Source organism: Chiloscyllium plagiosum, unplaced genomic scaffold (genome assembly GCF_037043375.1).
Source record: "Chiloscyllium plagiosum isolate Xiang-an unplaced genomic scaffold, Cpla_swu_hap1 HiC_scaffold_3, whole genome shotgun sequence".
Lineage (NCBI taxonomy): Eukaryota > Metazoa > Chordata > Chondrichthyes > Orectolobiformes > Hemiscylliidae > Chiloscyllium > Chiloscyllium plagiosum.
In genome coordinates, this window is record NW_028270141.1 from 103544908 (window position 1) to 103570944 (window position 26037).

Here is a 26037-nt window from a genome sequence, read left to right on the forward strand (position 1 = left end):
TAGTCTTCAGTGCCATGCAATGTGCTTCAGATGCTGCAATAGTTCATGCTTACATGCAGCAAGAGTTGGACAGTTTTCAAGCTTGGATTGACAAATGGGTAGGCAACTTACATGCCATATACACGCTAGGCAATGATCACCTCTAAGAAAAGAGAATCCAACCATCTTCTTTTCACTAACTTTACCATGAGCTGCTATCTTTCCCTGGGGGTTTACCATTGACTGGAAACTGAATTGGACATACTTTATAAATTCTGTGGCTACAAGAGCAGGTCAGTGGCTGGCAGTGAATGATTCATTTCCCCAAAGTTTATCAACTACAAGTCAAATGTACAATAAAATACTCTTCAATTGCTTGATGAGTGCAGCTGTAAGAAGATACAATAAGTTCAACAGCACCCAGGCCAAAGCTGCTTGATGAGCTCTGTGGGCACTGTGCTAGTATTGTGTACCATTTAAAAGATGCATTGCTGCTTTAACACCACCTCTCCAACTCATATTCTCTACCTCTAGAAGAACAAGGACAGCAAACTCCAAAACACCTGCAAAATACACATTATGCTGACATGAATCTCTGCTCCTTTGCTGTCACTAAATCCCCCTTCCAGATAGCATGGTGGGTTTATCTACACCACGTATAATACAGCAGTTCAAGATGTGACTCATCACCATCTTCTCAATTGGCATCAGAGATGGGCAGTAAATGCTGAAAATTATGGCATTCACATCTGTTGATAGATTTTGTAAAGTAATCTGTTATGTAATTGTTACACACCAGAGTCAGTACTTTTTATATGTTAGTTTGGAAAAGATATATCTAACAGGCATTTTTCTTAACCTTATTCTTATTGATCAAGAGGTGGTAGTGATAACATGATCCTGTAAGATTCCCACTGGGGTTTGCTACTTTTTTTATAGCAATGTACTCATCATAGATGTATTAGTAATCCCGATCAGTATCAGTGAAATCACAGATTGAGATATTTGGCATCTGTGTTTGGCTACCATCTGTGGGATTATGACTGAATGACATGTACCAGGTTATAAATGAGAAGTGCTGTGAAGAATTGGCAGTCGTTTAAGTTAGCACATGCAGGAGTAGTATAGACACAGATACTATATTGGGATAATGTTTCCACTCTGGTGAAATTAGCAATCCAAGCGTACACAACGCTCTGACTCATATTTAGGACTGAACATAAAATCTTGCATGTACCAATCAAATAATATTTTGTATTCTTTGATATACTTGAGAATGGTAACTTGGTGCAGTTTTATAAATATAGCCAGGAATTAATTTAGCACAAAAATGTGTTCTTCAATCAGAATATATCTTTACCATCTGAGTAACGCAATTTAAACGACAGAAAATGACTTTGTTTGGTAATACAGAACTTAAGCATTGCAAAAAAGAGACAGAAGTTGAAGATTTTTATCATACAATCATGAAAACTAGGAAACAAACACATCAGAAAACAGACAGTATTTTAAATGGTATGAGAAGAGGGTGGGGTGGCACAGTAGCTCAATAGTTAGCACTGCTGCCTCACAGAACCAGGGACCCTGGTTCAACTTCAGCTTCAGGTGACTGTCTGTGTGGAGTTTGCACCTTCTCCCCGTGTCTGTGCATGTTTCCTCTGGATGCTCTGGCTTCCTCCCACAGTCCAAAGATGTGCAGGTTTGTTGGATTGGCCACGATAAATTGCACATAATGTCCATGGATGTACAGTTTATGTCAATTCGCCATGGGAAATGCAGGGTTACAGGGTAGGGGATTGGATGCTGTTTGGATGGTTAGTATGGACTGAATGGCCTGCTTCCACACTGTGTGGATTCAATGATCGTTTGGGCCTTCATTGGCATGGAGATGCAGAAAGATCAGTTAACTGTCAGGCCTAATTCTCAGACCAGGCACGTAGGTTTTTTAATTGGTCAGTGTGTTGCATGGGGCTGCAGCAGAAAATTGATAATGTCCAGGACCTCTTTTTGTGTAAAAGGTGCAACATATGCACAGAATCCTTTTCCTTCAAAAAGTTGGGTCGTGTATCTTTCTATTTCTAGCACGTGCAAATACTCAGTTAGCAGAAGCTTATCAGAGTAATTGATCTGGAACCATTGTCTGCTTTGTGGGTATCTCGACTAAAAAATTTGAGCTTTTGATCATGTCCTAAAATGCTTGAAACAGCAGTGGATATCAGTACTCTGTAGTAATTTGAAACAATCCTGTTCACAGAAGATAGCCCTGATTTAGCATCAACCTTCAGGAGTAATGAAGTGTTCAAACATGTTAAAACGTTAGCATGCTTTTGTGGAAGCATTCAGGAATGCTGAAAACTGTTCCAAGGCAATCATGAGTGATCACCAGCACTGAAGGAGCAGCACAACCAGCTGGGCGAGATGGACCTCTGTCATTATAATTGACTGATGAAACACATGTACATTTCACACCTGCAGTTTTCAAATGCATGCAAGAGTCTAGAAGAGTTGTGGAGACAATAAAAATGTCATCAACTCTGCTTATCAACTGGGAATCAGCCCTGACAAAGTGATTTGGACCCCCAATTCAGAACCCTGCAGTCAACTAAGAGACCTTTGTATATACTCCAGACATAGTTTCTGGGTAGACAGAAAACATTCGAAAACAGCTGGGGCATAGTTTTCCACAACTGCTCATTAACTCATTCAGTATTGCCGAAAAAAAAACTTACCATTTATTTTCAAACTTTTTCCCATGAGTTTCGCTTGTCCCATCCATTTTTCTGGCAGGCTAACCCCTCCCTCTGCAGCACCTCCATACTTGCTCCCCCAAGGTAACCTCTGTGTGACCAACTCTGTATTTAAAACAAATGACTGTCCTCCAAAGGAGTGGGGATGGGGAAGGTGATAAATGAGTCAACAACATAACAATGTAAATGAGGGGGTGTTGGGAGAATTAAAAGGTATATCATGAGAAATGAAAAAGAGCAACTCACCAACTTGCCAGGCATCTTTGATAGTATGTTCCAATCCATGACCACTACCACCTAGATGGACCACCTGGATATACAGAAGGGCGATACGTCGATTCTCCTGTTCCCTAGATGCTGCCTGACCTGCTGCGCTTTTCCAGCAACACATTTCCATCTCTGATCTCCAGCATCTGCAGTCCTCACTTTCTCCACCTGGGATATATAGGTCAACACCTGCTAGTTCTCCTCCAACCCACACATCACTCTAACTGGGCACTCCAGTGCCATTCCTTCACTTATTGCTGGGTTAGCAACCTGAAAGTTATTTTATAATACCCTCCGTTAATATGGACAGTGTTCTTGAGCGCCTGACATCTTGGAACTGGCCATGAAATGTGACCCAGGATAGCAACGAAGGCACCACTGCTCCTCCCACTCATCCCTCACAACAACGGTGAACTCAGCTGCCTGCTAACAGAAGTGAAGAGTGTAGTCCCGCCCACCATCCAAGCTGTGCTAATGCTGAAGAAAACCAGACATCTAGCAAGGTTTACACCTAAAGGAGCAAGATGAGAAAAGCTGAAAAAAAAATTGTAAATAAATATTTTTTAAGTAAACCACTACCGCCCAATATGTTTCACAGAATGATTGTGTTGCAGTCAGCCCATCATTCCTGTTTGCCACCAAACCCTCTTTCCCAACTCTCAGGCCAGCCTCTTCGGGCCCAACAGAAATCCTAGCTGCTCAGACCTGTGTACCTGTGTCCACTGTTTCCCACAATCCTGATGTGTGCTCAACAACTCTGTGCTTGCCCCCTGCAATTGCAAGACAAAACCCACTCTCTTGCCTTGGGACTGCAATCCCCTTTTTTCTCTGGCCTGTCTTGAGACTACAGCCTGCACCTGCACCTATCTCACAATTCTCCCATAGCTCTTTCTTCCAACCCCCAATTAGAGTCATAGAGTCATAGAGATGTACAGCACGGAAACAGACCCTTCGGTCCAACCCGTCCATGCCGACCAGATATCCCAACCCAATCTAGTCCCACCTGCCAGCACCCGGCCCATATCCCTCCAAACCCGTCCTATTCAGATACCCATCCAAATGCCTCTTAAATGTTGCAATTGTACCAGCCTCCACCATATCCTCTGGCAGCTAATTCCATACACATACCACCCTCTGCGTGAAAAGGTTGCCCCTTAGGTCTCTTTTATATTTTTCCCCTCTCACCCTAAACCTATGCCCTCTACTTCTGGACTCCCCAACCCCAGGGAAAAGATTTTGCCTATTTATCCTATCCATGCCCCTCATAATTTTGTAAACCTCTATAAGGTCAGCCCTCAGCCTCCGACGCTCAAGGGAAAACAGCCCCAGCCTGTTCAGCCTCTCCCTATAGCACAGATCCTCCAACCTGGCAACATCCTTGCAAATCTTTTCTGAACCCTTTCAAGTTTCACAACATCTTTCCGATAGGAAGGAGAACAGAATTGCATGCAATATTCCAACAGTGGCCTAACCAATGTCCTGTACAGCCGCAACATGACCTCCCAACTCCTGTACTCAATACTCTGACCAATAAAGGAAAGCATACCAAACGCCTTCTTCACTATCCTATCTACCTGCGACTCCACTTTCAAAGAGCTATGAACCTGCACTCCAAGGTCTCTTTGTTCAGCAACACTCTCTAGGACCTTACCATTAAGTGTATAAGTCCTGCTAAGATTTGCTTTCCTAAAATGCAGCACCTCGCATTTATCTGAATTAAACTCCATCTGCCACTTCTCAGCCCATTGGCCCATCTGGTCAAGATCCTGTTGTCATCTGAGGTAACCCTCTTCGCTGTCCACTACACCTCCAATTTTGGTGTCATCTGCAAACTTACTAATTGTACCTCTTATGCTCACATCCAAATCATTTATGTAAATGACAAAAAGTAGAGGACCCAGCACCGATCCTTGTGGCACTCCACTGGTCACAGGCCTCCAGTCTGAAAAACAACCCTGCACCACCACCCTCTGTCTTCTACCTTTGAGCCAGTTCTGTATCCAAATGGCTAGTTCTCCCTGTATTCCATGAGATCTAACCTTGCTAATCAGTCTCCCATGGGGAACCTTGTCGAACGCCTTACTGAAGTCCATATAGATCATATCTACTGCTCTGCCCTCATCAATCTTCTTTGTTACTTCATCAGAAAACTCACACTCCTCCTCAGCATCTTCCCTGCACTCCTACTGCACCATCTTTGAAATCTCTCTCACAAACTCCCTTTTGCCCAACCCTCCCATCTCAGGATGCTGCCTTTTCCACTCTCCTAGGCCTGTGTCTGCTGTATCTTCCTCTGCGAACACCCAACCTTGACCTCCCAGCCCGTGGACTTCCCAAAAGCCACTATCACCACTGTCTCCTTTCCACACTATCCACCGTCATGGCTCCCATATCAGCTGAACCGAAATAACTTCCACTTTGGCTCAGCACTTCTCCAAGGATAAATGAGCAATTTAAAAACTCTGTTGTGTTATAATAACTAATTTAGTAATTATCATAGAGTCATACAGCATGGAAACAGACCCTTTAATCCAACTAGTCCACGCCAACCATGTTCCCAAACTAAACAAGTCCCACTTGCCTACATTGACCCACATTCCTCCAAACCTTTCCTTGTTATTTACTTATCCAAATGTCTTTTACATGTTTTAATTGTATCTGCATCCACTACTTCCTCTGGCAGTTCATTCCACATACAAACCACTCTCTGTGTAAAAGAGTTGCCCTCCTGTCCTTTTTAATTTTTTCTCCTTTCACCTTAAAAATATGGCCCCTAGTTTTGAACCTCCCCACCCTAAGGAAAAGATTCTTGCTATTCATCTTATATCTGCCTTTCATGATTTTATAAATCTGAATAAGGTCACTCCTCAATTTCCTATGCTCCAGTAAAGAAGAAGTCCCAGCCTATCTTTATAACTCAAATCCTCCAGCCCGAGTTAATCTTTTCTGACCCCCTTCAGTTTAAAAATATCTTCTGATAGCAGAGTGTAACTAATAGTAATAACGCTATCATGATCACTATAGTGATTTGTCTATGTGAAACAATCCCACACTTTGCAGCTGGGACTCAGAAAAATTTTAATCCTTGAGCTTTTCGTTTTCTTGATCACTTCTAGTTGAGAAAACTTTTGCATCAACTTAATCCCTTATCCGTTGACTTCCAGTGATTTCCACTGAATGAGCATTGTGTGATTTCGTTTCAGTGTCATTGATTTCTGTAGATCGTTACTACACATTGAGTGATAATTGAATAGCATGAAACTCAAATTGAACTCTTTGGAACACAGAGCATTGCAAATAAATGCTATTGAATGCTGTTTTGTACAGAACGGTGTTAAAAATTTTTGATAGCAAGGCTGCCTTCCAACATGACCTTTTTCATTGTTTTAGTCTATTTCAAGTGAAATATGCTTGAAATAGCACCACAACCTAGCAGAAACTCTACCATGATATTTTGATTTTGTTTGGAAACAAGCTGGTCAAGACAAGATTATATTTTTCAAATGTAGGAGGATATAGATATATCCCCTTTGAGACCAATACTGATGTTTTTATTTGTCATCAACTTTCAATTTTATGGTTCAATTAGATTCAATCAATTAAATTCCCTTATTCCTCCAAAGGAAATGAAACATTTGAAGTTTATATTTCCTTGTTTCATCTGAGTGGAATGAAATATTTGCAATTTCTGTCATGAATCTTGAGCATGAAAATGGCAAGCCCTTCCTGTTCAGTCAGAAGCAGAGCTGGAAATAAAAGGCGACTTTGATTCAACCTTATCGTCATGTTTTTATTTCTATATGTACAAAAGAAAATAGGAAGAGTGAAAAGAAAATCCCACATTAGAATAGTTCATTCCATTCCTGTGAGTTCTTACCTTATCTAAATTGGAAAAAGAACAAATGGAGACATTTACAGCTGGGCTCATATGGATCTACTTTAGCAGTCATTTGTTATTACTGAATAGTATTATGAATACCACAGTTTCTTCAATCTATCCAGCTAGGAACATTACTGACCTGGTTCACTATTATTTAATTGGTCAGAGATATCTTAAACTTTTTTGGGGTCATTTTCTTTCAGTTATGCAATCCCCAAATTATTCAAAGGGGGAAACTTAACCTTGAAACACATATGGTTTTATTTTTGTAAATTAAGTTTGCATCTAAGCATTGAAAATCTAAGTAACCAAACAAAATTTATCAGAATCCACAATCAAAATATTACACACAGATGGAAGAAGTAATATGGTGAATTGATGGAGTTGTGAGGTTAATATTCAGCATTGAGTGAGCTCATTTATATATATATAATATATATATATTTTATATACATATAACAGGTACGATGATAACAACCAATCCCACATAGTTTCCTTGCATGGAGGGGTGGAGCAACAGTAGTCCTCTATGGTACATGAGCAAACTCTGAACCTCTCTACCCTGGACCTCTCTAATCACAAATACATCTGGACCTTCCCCTCCCCCAACTCCCATCCCTGGCCCCTGATCCTGAGAATATTCCTGGCAGCAATGTCCTGCCACCAGAATCCCAAAACTGCCGCTCGAGCACATAATGATTCCCATCAGGTTTAGGGTGTGAGTCAGTGTTGGATTAGTTCATTGAGATCCCACTTTTAAAGTCTCCTTGGCTTTACACTGTGGTAGGGGCATAGGAGTAGGGTGACATGATTTGTGAGTTTGTTGCCAGCCTCAGCTATCCCTACACCGCAGTTGAAACTGAGCTGTCCATTGCTTGAAAGTTTACGACTGCACCTCTCAGAAGTTGAATTTTCACAGGTAATAACATACAGTATGAGAACTAACTTAAAACTTTTGAATCTAGACTCTTGCAGGTCAATATTTAGGCCTTCAAACGCATATTCCATTTGTATCTTCTGAATTCCAGCTGCAACAATATGGCAGGACTAATGCATGCAATCAGTACAACATAAAATCTAGTATTTTTATATTCCTATCGACATTTTTGCTGACGTTTTAATCTGTGTTTGTTGCAATTCCTTTAACCATGTTAAATTTTATTTTTCATGCATCATGCACTTAATTCTGCAGATGCCTAACAGTTAAAGTTTATTTTGTCATCTCACACCTGCTTTACTTGAGTTTGTGCCACAAAATCAAAATGCATTTGTTCTGCTTGTCATTTAATGTTTCACATGTCTTTTCTTTTTCCTGTAGTTATAACAAGTAGTGGCTATAGTCCAAGAGGAATACACCAATACTCACCACAGCTCTATCCTTCCAAGTAAGTACAAAAAACAGTTTGTCGTTGAAATGGAATGTTTTCCTTATCTTTATTCATACATAGATTTATATGCAAACAGAATTGTGTCTCTGCCTGGATTCTATTATTACAATTTCTCAAGAAAACCACATCTTCTATGTTATTTCTGATAATGGCGTCACATAAAACAATGTTATATTTTGAGAACATAGAACAGGCCCTTCAGCCCACCACGTACGTACAGACCATGATGCCATTCTTAAACTAATCCCATCTACCTGCTCATGGTCTGTACCTCTCATGTTCATGTGTCTGGTTAAATGCCACTTAAACATTGCTAATATAACTGCTTCTATTGTCTCCTCTGGCAGTACATTCCAGGCACCCATCACCCTCTGTGTAATAAAAACATGCCTCACGCATCTTCTTTGAACTTTTCCCATAAGACCACAAGACTGAGGAGCAGAAATTAAGCCATTCAGTCCATTGAGTCTGCTCCACCATTCAATCATGGCTGATAAGTTTCTCAACCCCATCTCATGCATTCTCCCCATAACCCTTGATCCTCAAAATATACTCAATGATCTGACCTCCATAACATTCTGTGGCAATGGATTCCATGGGTTCACCGCTCTATGGCTGAAGAAGTTTCTCCTCATCTCCATTCTAAAAGGTCTTCCCTTTACTCAAAGCTCTCAGGTCCTACTCTCTCCTCCCAATGGAAACATCTTCTAATATCCACTCTGTCTAGGTCATTCAGTATGCTGTATGTTTCAATTAGATTCCCCCCTCATCCTTCTAAACTCCATCCAGTATAAACCCAGAGTCCTCAAATGTTGCTCATATGTTAAGCTTTTAATTCCTGGACCATTCTCGTGAACCTCCTCTGAACATGCTCCAGGGCCAGTACATCCTTTCTGAGATATGGGCCATAAAACTGCACATAATACTCCAAATGTAGTCTGACCAGAGCTTTATAGAGCCTCAGAAGTACATTACTTCTCTTATATTCACGTCCTCTCAAAATAAATGCCATCATTGCATTTGCCTTCCTAACTACTGATTCAACCTGTAAGTTTACCTTGAGAGAATCCTGGACTAGAGCTCTAATGAACTCTAATGAAATCTGATGAACTCAGATTTCTCCAGTTTCCTCATTTCCCCTCCCCCCACCTTGTCTCAGTCCCAACACTCCTCCATCGCCAGACCAAAGCAACATGACGGTTGGAGGAAGAGCGCCTCATCTTCCGCCTAGGATCCCTCCAACCACAAGGGATGAACTCAGATTTCTCCAGTTTCCTCATTTCTCCTCCCCCCCACCTTGTCTCAGTCCCAACTATCACCCTCACCTTATCACCCTCACCTTAGCCTCCTTCCACCTATCGCATTTCCAACGTCCCTCCCCCAAGTCCCTCCTCCCTACCTTTTATCTTAGCCTGCTTGGCACACTTTCCTCATTCCTGAAGAAGGGCTCATGCCCGAAACGTCGATTCTCCTGCTCCTTGGATGCTGCCTGACCTGCTGCGCTTTTCCAGCAACACATTTTCAGCTTTGATCTCCAGCATCTGCAGTCCTCACTTTCTCCTAGAGCTCTAAGTCTTTACACTTCAGATTTCTGAATTTTCTTCCCATTTAGAAAATAGCCCTTACCTCTATCCTTCCTACCAATGTACATGACCTCTCACCTTCCCACTTTGTACTCCATCTGCCACTTCTTTGCCCACTCTCCTAACCTGTCCAAATCCTTCTGCAGCCTCCCTGCCTCCTCGATGCTACCTGTCCCTCTACCTATCTTTGTATCATCTGCGTATATAGCCAGAATGCCCACAGTTCCTTCACCAGTGTGGTCCCAACTCTGAGCCTTATGGAACACCACTTGTCACCAGCTGCCATTCTGAGAAGGACCATTTTATCCCTACTCTCTACTTTTTGCCAGATAGCCAGCTTCTATCCATGCTAGCACCTTGCCTCTGGCACCATGGGCCCTTATTTTACTCAGTAGCTTCCTGTGCAGCATCTTGTCAAAGGCCTCTTGAAATCCAGATACATCACATCCATTGGCTCTCCTTGGTCTAATCTGCCCATTCCTTCCTCAAAGAATGCTAGCAGATTGGTCAGGCATGACCTCCCCTTGATTAAACCATGCTGACTTTGCCCTATATTACCATACAATTCCAAGTATTCAGAAATCTCATCCTTCGCAACAGATTTCACAATCTTACCCACAACCGAGGTTAGGCTAATCAGTCTGTAATTTTCCATCTTTTGCCTTATTCCCTTTTTAAACAGGGGTGTCACGTTAATGATTTTCCAGTCCTCTGGGACCCTCCCTGATTCTAGTGATTCCTGAAAGATCACCACTAACGCCTCCACTATCTCTTCAGCTATCTCCCTTAGAACTCTGGAATGTAGTCCATCTGATTTATCCACCTTCTGGCCATTCAGTTTTTCTAGCACCTTCTCTTTGGTGATGGCCACCATACTCAGCTCTGCCCCCTCATTCGCTTGAATTTTTGAGATATTACTTGTGTTTTTTACCCTGAAGACTGACACAAAGTAATTATTCAATTCCTAAGCCTTTTCTTTGTTTCCCACTACTATCTCTCCAGCGTCATTTTCCTGTGGCCCAATGTCTACTTCTGCCTCTCTTTTTGCCCTTTATGTATCTAAAGAAACTTTTACAGTCTTCCTTTTACATTGTTGGCTAGCTGACCCTCTTATTTAATCTTCTCCCTCCTTATTTACTTTTTTTGTTGCGATCTGTGGTCTTTGTAAGCTTCCCAATCCTCCGGCTTCCTGCTGTCCTTCACCACATTAAATGCTTTCTCTTTTGCTTTTATGCTGTCCTTGACTTCCTTAGTCAGCCATGGTTGCCTCATCGTCCCTGTACCATGCCTCTTAAGTGTTCCTTCACCTTAAGTTCCCTTATGAAGTTTGCCTCATTGCACAACACTAAATCCAGTATTGCCTGTTCCCAAGTGGGCTCCACCACAAGCTGCTCCAAAAAACCATCACATAGACATTCCACAAATTCCTTTAGTTGCAATCCACTTCCAACCTGATTTTCCCACTCCACCTGCATATTGAAATCCCCCATATTCACTGTAACTTTGCCTTTCCTACACATCTTTTCTATCTCCTGGTGTATTTTGTGCTCTAGCTCCTGGCTACTATTTGGAGGCCTGTACATAACTGCAGCTGTGGTTTATTCACCTTTGCAGCTCAATTTTACCCGCACAGATTCTACACCGTCTGGCCCTACTTTGTTTCTTGCTCTTGATTTAATTTCTTACTAATAAGGCAACCCCACCATCTCTGCCCACCTGCCTATCTTTTCAATAGGGTAATATCCTTGAATTTTCAGCTCCCAATCCTGATCCCCTTGCAGCCATGTCTGCGTGATGCCCACCACATCATACCTACCAATTTTGATCTGCGCCACAAGCTCATTTATCTTATTCCTCATACTGAGTGCATTCAGATATAACACCTTCAGTCCCACTTCTTATTGTTACTCGTTTGTCTAGTGTGCTTGAAGCTTTCCCCTCTCACCTTAAATCTATGCCCCCCCCCAGTGTTTTATGTTTCCACTCTGGAGAAAAGGTTTTGACTTTCCACTCTATCCATGCTTCTCATATTTTTATGCATTTCTATCAAGTCACCCTTCAGCCTCCAACCCTCCAGTGAAAACAATCCAAGTTTGTCCCACCTCTTCTTAGAGCTAATACGCTTCAATCAAGGCAGTGTTTTTGTTTGCACTCTCTCCAAAACCTTCTAATGGTGTGTTGACCAGAATCACACATGATGCTCTAAATGTGGCCTAACATGAAGTTTTAAAGAGCTGCAACATGACATGCTAACCTTTATATCCAATGCCCCAACCTTGAAGGCAAGCACACTGTCAGCCTTCTTTGTGGGCGGCACGGTGGCACAGTGGTTAGCACTGCTGCCTCACAGCGCCAGAGACCCGGGTTCAATTCCCGCCTCAGGCGACTCTCTGTGTGGAGTTTGCACGTTCTCCCCGTGTCTACGTGGGTTTCCTCCGGGTGCTCCGGTTTCCTCCCACTTACACAAAGATGTGCAGGTCAGATGAATTGGCCATGCTAAATTGCCTGTAGTGTTAGGTTAGGGGTAAATGTATGGGTATGGGTGGGTTGCGCTTCGGCGGGTCGGTGTGGACTTGTTGGGCCGAAGGGCCTGTTTCCATACTGTAATGTAATCTAATCTAATCTAATCTTTACCACCTTATCTACTTGCATTGACACTTTCAGGGACCTATGGACTTGTACCCAAAGATTCCTCTGTCTATCAATGGTCTTAAGGGTCCTGCTATTTACAGTTTATTTTCTTCTTACTTTTGACATCCCAAAATGCATTGCCTCACACTTGTCCGGATTAAAGTCTATCTGATATTTCTTTGTGCAACTTTCTAACTGATCTATATCCTGCTGTATCCTTTGACAACCTTCCTCAGTATCTACAACTCCACCAATCTGCAAACTTACTAATCAGACCATTGACATTTTCATCCAAGTAATTATATATATTACAAACAACAGAGGTCCCAGCACTGATCCTTGCAGAACACTGCATGTCACAGACTTCCAGTCAGAAAAATACCACTCCACGACTACCCACTGTCTTCTGTAAGCAAATCAGTTTTGCATCCTACTCACCGACTCCCCATGGATCCCATTTAATCTTGATTTAAATCTTCTGGACGAGCCTACCATGAGGGACTTTGTCAAGGGCTTTAGTAAAGTCAATGTAGACTGCCTTACCCTCATCAATTATCTTTGTCACTTAGAACATAGAACATTACAGCACATGCAGGCCCTTCAGCCCTTGATGTTGTGCTGGCCTTTTATCATACTCTAAGATCAGACTAACCTACATACCCTGCATTGTACTATTTTCCATGTGCCTATCCAAGAGTCGCCTAAATGTCCCGGATGTATCTGCCTCTACCATGACTGCAGGCAGTGTGTTCCACCCACCCACCACTCTCTGCATAAAGAACTTACTTGTGACATCTCCCCTATACCTTTCTCCAATCACCTTAAAATTATGACCACTACTGACAGCCATTTCTACTCTGTAGGAAGGTCTCTGGTTATCTACTCTATCTATGTCTCTCAACATCTTGTACACCTCTATCAATCATTTCTCATCCTTCTTCGCTCCAATGAGAAAAGCCCTAGCTCCCTCAACCATTCTTCCATTGACATGCCCTCCAGTCCAGGCAACATTCTGGTAAATCTTCTCTCCACCGTCTCTGAAGCTTCCACATCTTACCTATAATGAGGCAACTAGAACTGAACACAATATTCCAAATGTGGTCTATCCAGGGCTCTACAGAGATGCAGCATAACTTAGTGGCTCTTAAACTCAATCCCCTGCTAATGAAAGCCAACACATCATGTGCCTTCTTGACAACCCTATCATCTTGGGTGACAATGTTGAGGGATCTATGGACATGGACCACAAGATCCCTCTGTCCCTCCATACTGCCAAGAATCTTGCCTTTAATCTTGCATTCTGAATTCAAATTCAACCTTCCAAAATGAATGACTTTACACTATTCTAGGTCGAACTCCATCTGCCACATATCAGCCCAGTTCTACATCTTGTCAATGTCCCATTGCAACCTACAACAGCCCTCCACACTATCCAACCTTTGTGTCACCAGCAAATTTACTAACTCACCGTTCCACATCTTCATCCAAGTCATTTGTAAAACTCACAAAGAACAGAGGTCCTAGAACCGATCCTTGCAGAACACCACTGGTCACCGAGCTCTAGGCTGAATGCTTTCCATCTACGACCACCCTCTGTCTTCTATGGGCCAGCCAATTCTGTATCCAGACAGACAGGTTTCCCTGTATCCCATGCCTCCTTACATTCTGAATGAGCCTACCATGGGAAGCTTATCAAATGCCTTTCTAAACACCACATCCACTGCTCTACCTTCATCAACATGCTTTGTCATATCCCCAAAGAATTCAATAAGGTTTGTGAGGCATGACCTGCCCCTCACAAAGCCATGCTGACTATCTCTAATCAAACTATGGTTTTCCAAGTAATCATGAATCCTGTCTTTCAGAATCCTCTCCAATACATTACCCATCAATACATTCTACAATACCTCTACAATACATTCCTCAAAAAACTTGATCAAATTTGTGAGAGAAGACCTTCCCCACAGAATGCATGCTGACTATCCCTACAATATCCATTTATTTTCCCAAATGCGATTAAATCTGGTCCCTTAGAATCTTTTCCAATAAATTCCCTACCATTGATGTAAGGCTTACTGAGTTAAAATTTCCAAGATTTTCCCTGTCTACCCTCTTAAATAAAGGATTAGCATAAACTATTCATCACTTACCTGTGGCTAAAAAGAATACAAAGATCTCTAACAAAGCACTCCTGCACCCCGTTAGTATCCTGGGATGGGTCCTGGGGACTTACCTCCCTTAATGTTTATCAAAACACCAACACTTTCTCCTTACTATCGACATGCCCCAGAATATCAATATACCCCTCCCTAATCTTATCATCATCCATGTTTTTCTCCTCAGAAGTACCAAAGCGAAGTACTCATCATGGATCCCACCCAATTCCTTTGATTGCATGCATAAATTCCCTCTTTTGTTCTTGAGTGGACCTACCTTTTCTCTCACTACTCTCTTCCTCCTAATATATGTATAAAATTCCTTGGGTTTCTCCTTAATCCTACTTGCCAAGAAATTTTGTGGTCACTTCTAGCCCTCCTAATTCCTTGTCTAATTTCTTTCCTTCTTCCTTTATATTCCTTAAGGGCCTTGTCTGATTTCAGTTTCCTAAACCTTACAAATGTTTCCTTTTCCTTTTCAACGAAAGTTTCAATATCTCTTGTTATCCAGGGTTCCTGAATCTTGTTATCCTTATCTTTCATCCTCTCAGGAACATGCTGGTCCTGAACTCTGATCGTTCAGCCTTTAAAAAACTCCCACATCAGATATGAATTTCCCTAAATCAGCCACCCCAATCTAATTTCTCCAGTTCCTGCTAAATACTATTGCAATTAGCCTTCCCCCCCACAATTTAGTGCTTTCACACAAGGATGAATCTTATCCTTTTCAATAACTATCTTAAAACTTATGGAATTATTGTCACTGTTCCCAAAATGCACCCCCACTGAAACTGAAATAACTTGGCCAGGCTTATTTCCCAGTACAAGGTCGAGTGTGACCCTTTTCCTAGTTAGACAATTGACATGTTGTTTCAAAACACCCACCTACATGCAACTAACAAATCCTCTCCTGTCTAAGCCCCTGACATGAAGGAGGTTCCAATCAATATTGGGCAAGTTAAAATCATCCACTACAATAACCCTCTTACCATGATCTGCCCGACATATCGATTCCTCTATCTCCCACAGGTTATTGTGGTACCACTGATCTGGCTGTTGCTATTGCTTTCCCCTGAGTGGCAATCCATACCCCCCCCCCCCCCCAAATCAAACAACATCCAGAATGTTATACCTGTATGAAGAGGGGAATAGCCATAGGGGACTCCAGTACGACCTACCTGTCCCTCCTGACGGTCACCTATCTTTCTGGCTGAACCTTTGTTGAAACTCTTATTGATAAAACTTTCAGCCTTGCGTATGTCCCTTACTACTGTTCTAACCAATTCATGAAACATACTAGTCAGGGGCATTTCATTTCCACCTGATCAGACATGTCTCACAGGAGGAGCAGACCACTGCTGTACCTGCTATTACTACCCACCAAGTAGCAATTGGATTAGAAGAAAAGACAAGACCATACCTTGCCTCATTCTTCTTAGCAAAACCCAAAGCCTGCACTTTGATCTCAACAGCACCACTTTGACCTGACAGACCCCTCTCCCACTAAAGCTTGTCTCCCTTTGATTTGCTGGAATTATAAGATTGGCATTGATGCTTTTCCCAAATAACTTGACATCACGAAGTAATCCCATAGAAATTTTCCAGAGGGGGGAATAAAGGCTCAATGTCTCTGTTTAGCGCTGTAATGTGGATATAAGCTTGCCTTTTCTCTCTTTGTAATGTGCAGCTTGACATAGCTTTCTGTTCTCCACAGGCCATACCCACACATTCTTTCCACACCAGCAGTACAATCAATGACAGCTTATGCTGGACAAACCCAGTATTCAGGAATGCAGCAGCCTGCAGTCTATGCTGCGTATTCTCAGACAGGCCAGCACTATGGATTGCCCGCTTATGGTAAGGCACTTCTCTGAGGTTGTACTCAATTAATTATTAGTACGATGGTTATTTTGTTTAGTCAGTTGCCTCAATGTAAACCAAAGAGATTTAAGCTTCATTTCAAAAAGCAATGTTAGAAAATTTCAAATTTAAACCAGTTTGTGTGCACTCTTATCAGGAATTAAGACAGAAGGGGGACTTCCACAAGCACAATCTGCATTGCAGACAGGATGCCTCAGCTACAGTCCAGGATTTGCTGCTCCCCAACCAGGCCAGACAGCATATTCCTATCAGATGCAAGGTTGGTGGTGTGTCCTTCTCTCCTTTCTATCTGCCTACCAACTAATTCAGTTTTGATTTTTCTGATCCTGGTCTTATTCTAGATGGCAATCCATTAATTTTTAACTAGTATTTCAAGCTTTTAAAACAGTTGTGCAAAGATTTGAAATAATCTTACATTTACAAAGCTATTCCACCAGCCTGATTACTTTGAAATACCTCAATCTAAATGTTATAATCAGAAATCATTTTAAACTTCTGAGATATTTCTTCAAACTATAATGAAGCTGATTTACCTGAGCATTGGCCCAGAAAGTCCTTGGCTGCAGAAGTCAAGAAAATAACAGGTTACCCAGACCTTTGCTCCCTTTATTGTGCTCCCAGGTAGTGAGGTACCAGGAAGGGTTGTGCTAGGTTCCAGAGAACTGAACAAATTTAAAAGGTATTCCTTCACCCAGCAGAACTTGTGTCTCTCACCTACAGATCCCCAGGAGGTTAGGGCTGTGTGTAGGTCATGTTAAAACTCAGTCAGTATAACACGGTTTGGGTACACTCCTGCTTCACAGTTCCAGGATGGAGAGAGAGCCAACAAAATCAATTCCTTGAGTTTTGCTGAAAAAGGACTCACTCTTGTCGAAGTTTTTTATCTTGCACACATCGGAACATTTTACAAGAAAACACATTCAAGAGGAAACCAGTATTTATGCTGCAGAAGAGTAGCGTGTTGATTGGTTGGCAAATGGACAAGAATTACTGTGGAGAATACACCAGTTAAGTGATGATTGACGGTTAACTGCCAATCTTTGTTTAACTTTTAAACTAGGCAGGTAGACTCTGTTTGGTCAGGGCATTTCTGATTGAGAAATTGGCCAGCAGTGGGTGTCACCTATTCTGTTGAGTTAAAACAGGCATACTGCATATTCAGTTTATTTCTGTCTACAACAAAAAGGGCCCGTGTATGAATATATGTAGCTTCCAACACCTGCATGTAAGACGGAGTGACAATTCTAAATTTGCTGTCAGCATAATTCCTCACACATTCAGCTACATTATTCAGTCCAATTGCAGTATAACATCTAATGTTGTACCCAGTGTTACAAGTTTTACAAGTGTGAACTAGTTGGATATGGGCAATACCTTGCTTGTTGCAAGTAGCCAAAGGAACATGCTCTTTGATACAATCCGCCAGTCTTTAGGATGCATGGCCTGCATGGCTAGCATCACAACAGCATTGAAACTCACAGCCCACGTTACTAATTTGTGTGATAGAACATTTCTTGGCTTGAAGGCAACATTCTGGAAATGACAAACACCAGTTGTGTTACTACTATGTTGTAGTGGTAATATGAAAAAACTAGTTTCATCGGCATTCAGCATTAATTGTTGTATTTGCTAAGGCAATACCTCTCCCAATCAGAGTTGCAGTTGCCAATCCATTAGCATTTTCTTTATATGCAGTCTAAGTGTTGTTTGCCCTTGAATTTGTATTCTTGCAAAATGTCCTGATGAGAGCAAAACAAAAGGTTGATAAAATGTGTCATTTTTTTAGCAATGCTTAAATTCTGTTCTTCAAACTGTTTTAAGTAATTCTTTTGTCTTTTTATTAACAAATTTGGAAATGAATGTCATTGATGTTTGCTCAGTAAAGTATAGTTTTGTGCTATATCCAAAGTTTTAACATTTACAATATTTATATGTGCTCTGAAATTTCAGGAGCATAACAAAGCTAATTATAGATTGAATGCATGCCTCACTTAGCAATGACAATGACAAGGTTTCGGTCAGCCACCCAATTTTATGTCCAATTGATTTTGATGGAGTTTAAATCAGGAAGGATGTAAACTAAGCATTCAACCTGAACTCACCCATCTTTCAGTGTTAAGACTGAGGGTGGCAAAGCTCAATGTGGAATAGAGTGCATCAAAGTACTTCCCTAAGATGTTGGCTTTCCTGATCAAATCATTCTTCATTGCAAATTGCTTAAACTCCCAAATAGGACCACCATTTTTGGACATGAGAAGTTCTGGTCTACCTCAAATTAAATGGATAAAGCATTTGAAAAAATGTGAAGAATAGTTTAAGTGTGTCATGTTGCTGCTATGTAATGGCAATGCAAGGGACATCATCTATTAATACATTACTGCCATCAATCCAATAGGATGTTCTATCTACCACAAAAGTGAGCAATGTCATGTATAAGTTTCAGTGCCATCTTGATGCCAGCCACATAGGCTGCACATCCAGTGATTGCCTGACAGAATTAGACAGTATCTTCCTCAAGCTGTTTATAATATTCAAAGTACAGACTGTACACAGCCAAAAAAGGGGGATGTGGCAGGCTAATGGTATTATCACTGGACTGTTATTCCGGAGATGTTCTGGGGACATGGCAGATTGTGGAATTCGAATTCAAATTCAGAAAAAAAAGTTGAAATTAAGAGTTCACTGATGGCCACAAATCTATCATTGATTGTCGGGAAAAATTTCATCTGATTCACGAGTTCCCTTTAGGGAAGGAAAATGCTATCCTCACCTGGTCTGGCCAACATGCAACTCCAGACCCACAGCAATGTAGTTAACTCTGGGCAATAAATCCTGGCCTAGACAACAAAGCCCTCATTCTATGAATGAATAAGCAAAACCCCAACTTAAAAGGTCTATTTTTAAATCTGATTCAGCAATTAGATAACACTTACTGACCCATCGTGAGTGGGCTAAAATTTCAAAAATTCCCTCCAAGATGTGTGATGACATTTCCAGTATTGACTTCAGGTCAACTTTCCAACTAATCAGCAGCCATTTTCTTCTGTCATATAAACTGTTGTGATTGTTCGAAATTTGGCATTCTTGCATTAGTCCTGATGAATGCAAAATGAAAAACTTCTTCAACATTACCTCTTTTCAGCAATATTCAAAACTAAGTACTTACAGATGCACTGCTGTGTTCAATTCCAGTTGTCACCAGATCAGTAGAACTTCTAGGTAAAAGCCTATTTCACTGGTCTTTGTGAACTTTCAACATGGTCACATTTGAGCTTGAACTTCCTTGTAGTAGCTTCAGGTTCCTGCAGTAACTTTACTGGAAATTCCACTTACGTAACAAAGTAGAAGTAAAGTCACCATAGTCCTACCAGACCATAGGGTTACTTTCTCGTTAAAGAGAGAGATGACAGGTTTAAGTTGAGGATAACCAGACCTCAGACAAGGCGAGAAGTTGAGAACAAGAATATTGCATGATAACCTCAGCCAGTGCTACAATTAAACCCACGCTGTTGGCATCCATCTGCATTGCTCACCAACTATCCAGCCAACTGAGCTAACTGACCTCAAAAGCAAAGGAACAGCAACAATGCAAAAGCTACTACAAGGACATTCTGAAGAATTTTTTTTCTGATCAGCTTGTCAAGTTTCTCAATCACAAGAAGTATCAGTCACCTTTATTCTACAAAATCATGTTCTATTCAAGTATCTTGTAAATGCAGAGATAAACAAAGACTTTGGGTGTAAAAGTGTTAATACAAGAAAGAAAATAAATGTATTCCTTTTTTAAAATATTGCCAGTATCATCAGAAGTACAATGGAAACTCCCAAAGCAGAAATCCCAAGATTTCTCATTTTGAAAACTTTGGATTCCTGTCTAATGCAATCTGATGGGGTTTTTTCTGCAATGTTTATTCTCTGGCACACCTAAACTTTTCAATAGGTGTACAACAAAAGAGCAGCTATTGTAGTTTCATATCTAAAATTTAGATCAATTGCAAACTGAAAATTTGGCAACAGTAATTAAATCTCTTGAGAATAGAAAAATCAAAAATATTAAATGTAATGAGCTTCCACGCTTTTAAAATTTAATTTTCTGCGTCAGTGAGGCAATTTATCACAAATATTCCAGCTAAGCACAGTAAACCTAAAGGTTGTTCTGAACTAAATACCATATGTCAAGAGCCATTTAAAGCGTTTAAGAGTAATGCCCATTGAAAATGCTAGCTTTCTCAATAATGTAATTTTACAGGGATCATTGCTTGTCACTTGAATGGACGAGTCATAATGTTTTGTAGCATGTGTTATGGGTATCTATTGGGCTAAGTAGAGCAATATCACAGTGTTGTGTACATTTGAATGCTGAATTTTTCAGCAAATTACTACTTTAGTGGAGGAATTGGGAAACTGAGCAAGCAGCTTCTTGACTTCTGGTCCTCTACACATGTACAGATACTGGAAATTGCTGCGTGATTTATCCTTTATTCCCACACCATTGTTCTTCTGATAAAACCAGGCCATTGTCTTATCTTCTTTGTCATGTATCAGTTTGGTTAAGTCTTACATTCCTTTTGTAATCTGTTTACTCAGCAGAACAACAGCTTAATGGCATATGTTAACTTTTTGCTGTCACTGAACATAACGAAAAACATTATTGTCAAGAATTGCATCCAGCACTAGTTTAATCTGATTCTGCAATTAGACAACACTTAGTGAACCATCCTGAGTGGGTTAAAATTCACAAAATTCCCTCCAAAATGTGAGGCCTCTCCAATCAGTGTGCTGATACCATTTCCAGCATTGACTTCAGGTCAATTTTCCAACTAATCAGCACTCAGCACCGCCCTCATGGCCTGTCTACTTTCCTTCCTACTTATCCAGTCCATCCTCCCCTCCGACCTATCACCTTGACCCCCACCTCCAACTAACTATCACACTCTCCCCCAGCCCCACCCCCCACCCCCCCCATTTATCTCTCCACCCCTGAGGCTCCCAGCCTCATTCCTGATGAAGGGCTTTTGCCCGTAACATCAATTCTCCTGCTCCTCGGATGCTGCCTGACCTGCTGTGCTTTTCCAGTACCACACTCTCGACTCTAATCTCCAGCATCTGCAGTCCTCACTTTCGCCTAACTGATTTTCTTCTATCATATAAATTGTTGTGATTGTTTGAGGTTTGGCATTTTTGCATTCATCCTAATGAGTGCAAAATGAAAAGCTTCTTCAACATTATCTCTTTCCAGCAATATTCAAAACTAAATACTTTCAGATGTACTGCTGTGTTTATTTTTGTCATCTGCATCTGCAATTTTTACTGTGATGCTCATTTTGAGACATATGAAATTTCTAAACGTACTGTTTCTTTTGACTTTAGGATCCAGTTTCACACCATCTCCTGGTATTTATGCAAGCAGCAACTCTGTTTCCAATTCAACAAGCTTCAACAGTTCCCATCAGGTATTTTTCCCAATTCTCTTCTCTTCACCACCTTTCCCTGGTGACAGAAAATACACTTGTTTCTGAACCCTGGGTGTTGCACAGCTTCCATGACGATACATTTTTGTCAGTTTTGAACTTGCTAGCCTTCGATACCATGGTTCAGTCTACTCCCAATCTCCTCAGCACCACGTATATGTGTTTGTACATCTTCAGTCCCAAAAGGGTGCAGTGGGTAACAGTCAGAAAAGGGATTGCCATCAATTTTATTTCCTCAAATCTGGAGATGATTGATCAGTTATAGCAATCCCATTACTACCATTGTCTGAGAGTGGCTAACACAAATCTCTTTCCAACGTCTACAATTATGCTACAATTTCTCAATGTAAGTATATCTCAGAGAAATATTGCAACTTTAAAGAAAAGATCTTTTCATATCTTATTTAGCTAGGTTTGAAAATGAATTTCAAATTTATTTAAATTGCGTAATTCTTTAATTGAATTTGAATTTACCTCTATTTCCACCCATTTCCTTGGCACCATTGTGACCACAACCCATTTTGCTGAACTGACTTCCTTACATATGCTGAAGCTCCCAATTTGCTCCCAACTTGCTTTCCCATCTGCCTTTGTATTGTCAGTAAACCTGGTGACAATGCACTCAGTCCTTTTTTCCAAGTCATTAATATTGACTGAGTTATAAATGTTTGAGACATAAGCACTGATCTTCATGGTGCACAATTATTTAAAATTTGCTAACTTATTCCAATTCTTCCCCTGGAATTTTAGGCTACATCCATGCATCCCACACCTACCCTCTGGCAGGGGTAATATAAAGCTTGGTGAAATGACAGGGTCACGGTTCCATCACCTACTCACTTCGAGTCACTTCTGCACATATTTCATGAGCAACAGTGTAATGTCAAGCTTATCCACCAACTCTTGGCCTAATTGTGGCCTTTATGTGGCTAATTATTGGTTCCCATTGTGCCTTAAATTTAATGTTTTTCATGGTAGGTTTGTTATCACTGACTTAATATCTGCTGCCAAACATATCCTGGCAGTCGCTGAGGTCTAGCTGAAGAATGGAAGTAATTTACTCTTGGCAAGGGAAATGGGTCTTCCCTGTCCATTCTATTTAAGCCCTTCATTATTTTGTGAACCTTGAATAGGACACCTGTTAGCCTCCTCTATTCTAAGGAAAACAACCCGAGTCCATCCAATCTTTCTTCATGCCTGCAGTTTTCAAGCAATGGAGACACTCTTGTACATCTCCCTGTCCTTCCTATGACCTTAAGACCATAACAAATAGGAGCAGAATTAGGCCATTTGGCCCATCGAGTCTGCACTACCATTTGATATGCTACTCAAACCCTGATCTCCTTACCAATCAAGAACCTATCCATCCCTGTCTTAAATACACTCAATGACTTAGCCTCCAAAGCCCTCTGCCGCAATGAGTTCGACCATCCTCTGGCTGAAGAATTTCCTCCTCATTTCCGCTACAAAGCATCATCCCTTCACTCAGAAGCTGTGCCCGTGGGTCCTAGTCTTTCGTATTAATGGAAATATCTTCTCCATGTCTACATATCCAGGCCTCTCTGTATTCTGTAAGTTCCAATCAGATCCCTCCTTATCCTTCTAAACTCCATAATGTACAGATCTCAGCGGCTCCTCATATCACAAGCCCTTCACACTTGGAATCATTTTTGCAAACGTCATAGAACAAAGATAACTTGCAGTCCAGGAATAGGTCCTTCAGCCCTCCAAACCTGAGCTGATCCAAATCTACTGTCTAAACCTGTCGCCCAATTCCTAAGCATCTGTATCCCTCTGCTCCCCACCTACTCATGCATCTGTCCAGACGCAAATGAATCTACCGTGCCTGCCTCTACTATCTCTGCTGGCAACACGTCCCAGACGCCCACCACCCGCTGTGTAAAGTACTTGCCCCTTAAACTTTTCACATCTCATCTTGAAAGCCTGACCTCTCGTTATTGAATCCTTCAACCTGGGAATATGCTTATCTCTATCCACCCTATCTATACACTTCATGATTTTGTAAACCTCAATCGGGTCCCCCCTCAATCTCCTTTTTTCTAATGAACCTGAGTTCATAGCTAGCACCTTCCTTACCAGGCAACATCCTCATAAATCTTCTCTGCACCCTCTCCAAAGCGTCCACATCCTTTTGGTAATGTGGCGACCAGAACTGTACACAGTATTCTAAATGCGGCCGAACCAAAGTCTAGTACAATTTTAACATGACCTGCCAGCTCTTATACTCAATACCCCATCCGATGAAGGCAAGCATACCATATGCCTTCTTGACCACTCTATCCACCTGTGCAGCAACCTTCAGGGTACAATGGACCTGCACTCCCAGATCTCTCTGCTCATCAACTTTTCCCAAGGCTCTTCCCTTCATTGTATAATTCACTCTAGAATTAGACTTGCCTAAATGCATCACCTCACATTTGTCAAACACCTTACTAAAGTCCATGTATTTGACATCAATCATATACATTCCTTCCTTCATCTATCAGCTTGGTCACTTCCTCAAAGAACTCTATTAAGTTGGTAAGGCACAATCTCCCCCGCATAAAACTATGTTGCCTATCACTGATAAGCCCATTATTTCCTAAATATAACTAGATCCTATCCCTCAGTACCCTCTCCAGCAACTTTCCCACCACTGACATTAGGCTCACTGCTCTGTAGTTAATATCCCTACTACCCTTCTTGTACAGGGGGACAACATGAGCAACCTTCCAGTCCTCCGGCACCTCACCTGTGTTTAAGGATGCCACAAAGATTTCTGTCAGGGCCATAGCTATTTCCTCTCTCGCCTCCCTCAGCAACCTGGGATAGATCCCATCCAGTCCTGGGGATTTGTCCACCTTAATAATCTCTACCCTACTAAACACATCTTCATTACTTCTGTCAACGTGCTCCAGACTAATCAAACTTCTATCTCTAACCTCAACAAACATCATGTTCCTCTCCTCAGTGAACACTGATGCAAAGTAATTAGATTAGATTACATTACATTACAGTGTGGAAACAGGCCCTTCGGCCCAACAAGTCCACACCGACCCGCCGAAGCGCAACCCACCCATACCCCTACATTTACCCCTTACCTAACACTACGGGCAATTTAGTATGGCCAATTCACCTTACCTGCACATCTTTGGACTGTGGGAGGAAACCGGAGCACCCGAAGGAAACCCACGCAGACACGGGGAGAACGTGCAAACTCCACACAGTCAGTCGCCTGAGGCGGGAATTGAACCCGGGTCTCTGGCGCTGTGAGGCAGCAGTGCTAACCACTGTGCCACCGTGCCGCCCATGAGAATCATTCAGAATCTCACCCATTTTCTCAGGTTCGCCGCACAGCCTTCCTTCATTATCCTTTAGTGAACCAATCCTTTCTCTAGTTACCAACTTGCTTCTTATATAAGAATAAAATGCTTTGGGATTCTCCTTAATTCTGCTGGCTAAAGCTATTTCATGACCCCTTTTAGCCCGCTTGATTCCTCATTTAAGACTCGTCCGCTATTCCTCCAAGGCTCATTCTGTTCTTAGCTACCTGGACCTTATGTACCCTTCCCTTTTCCTTTTGGCTAGTCATACGATTATTTCTTGTCATCCACAGTTCACGAATCCTGCCTTTCCTCCTTTGCCTTTAACGGGACATGCCTATCCTGCACTATCTTAACCAATCTTTGAAACCCTCCCACATATCAAATGTGGACTTTCCTTCAAACAGCTGTATCCAATCCACATTTCCCAGCTCCTGCCTAATTTTGATATAATTGGCCTTGGCCCAGTTTAGTACTCTTCCCTTAGGATCACTCTCATCTTTGTCTGCGAGTATTCTAAAACTTACAAAATTGTGGTCACTGTTCCCAAAGAAATCCCCCACCACAACCTCTACCACCTGGCCTGGCTCATTCCCCAATACCAGGTCCAATATGGCCCCTTTCCTCGTCGGACTATTGACATACTGCTCTAGAAAACTCTTCTGGACCCCCTCCTAGGCCAGCACATTCTTCCTTGCATACAAGGGCTAAAGCTACTCACAATGTTCCAA

The 26037-nt window shown here is 41.6% G+C and overlaps 1 protein-coding gene across 28 annotated transcripts in view; it reads left to right on the forward strand.

Moving 5' to 3' along the window:
* eya4 (EYA transcriptional coactivator and phosphatase 4) overlaps window positions 1-26037 on the forward strand; it is a 680435-nt gene that overhangs the window by 535681 nt on the left and 118717 nt on the right. For all 28 annotated transcript variants that reach the window (XM_043686452.2, XM_043686590.2, XM_043686599.2 and 25 more), the window contains 4 exons: window positions 8192-8258; window positions 16346-16488; window positions 16649-16771; window positions 21883-21965. In XM_043686452.2, the coding sequence (XP_043542387.1) occupies window positions 8192-8258; window positions 16346-16488; window positions 16649-16771; window positions 21883-21965 (416 nt within the window). The remainder of the gene's footprint in view (window positions 1-8191; window positions 8259-16345; window positions 16489-16648; window positions 16772-21882; window positions 21966-26037) is intronic.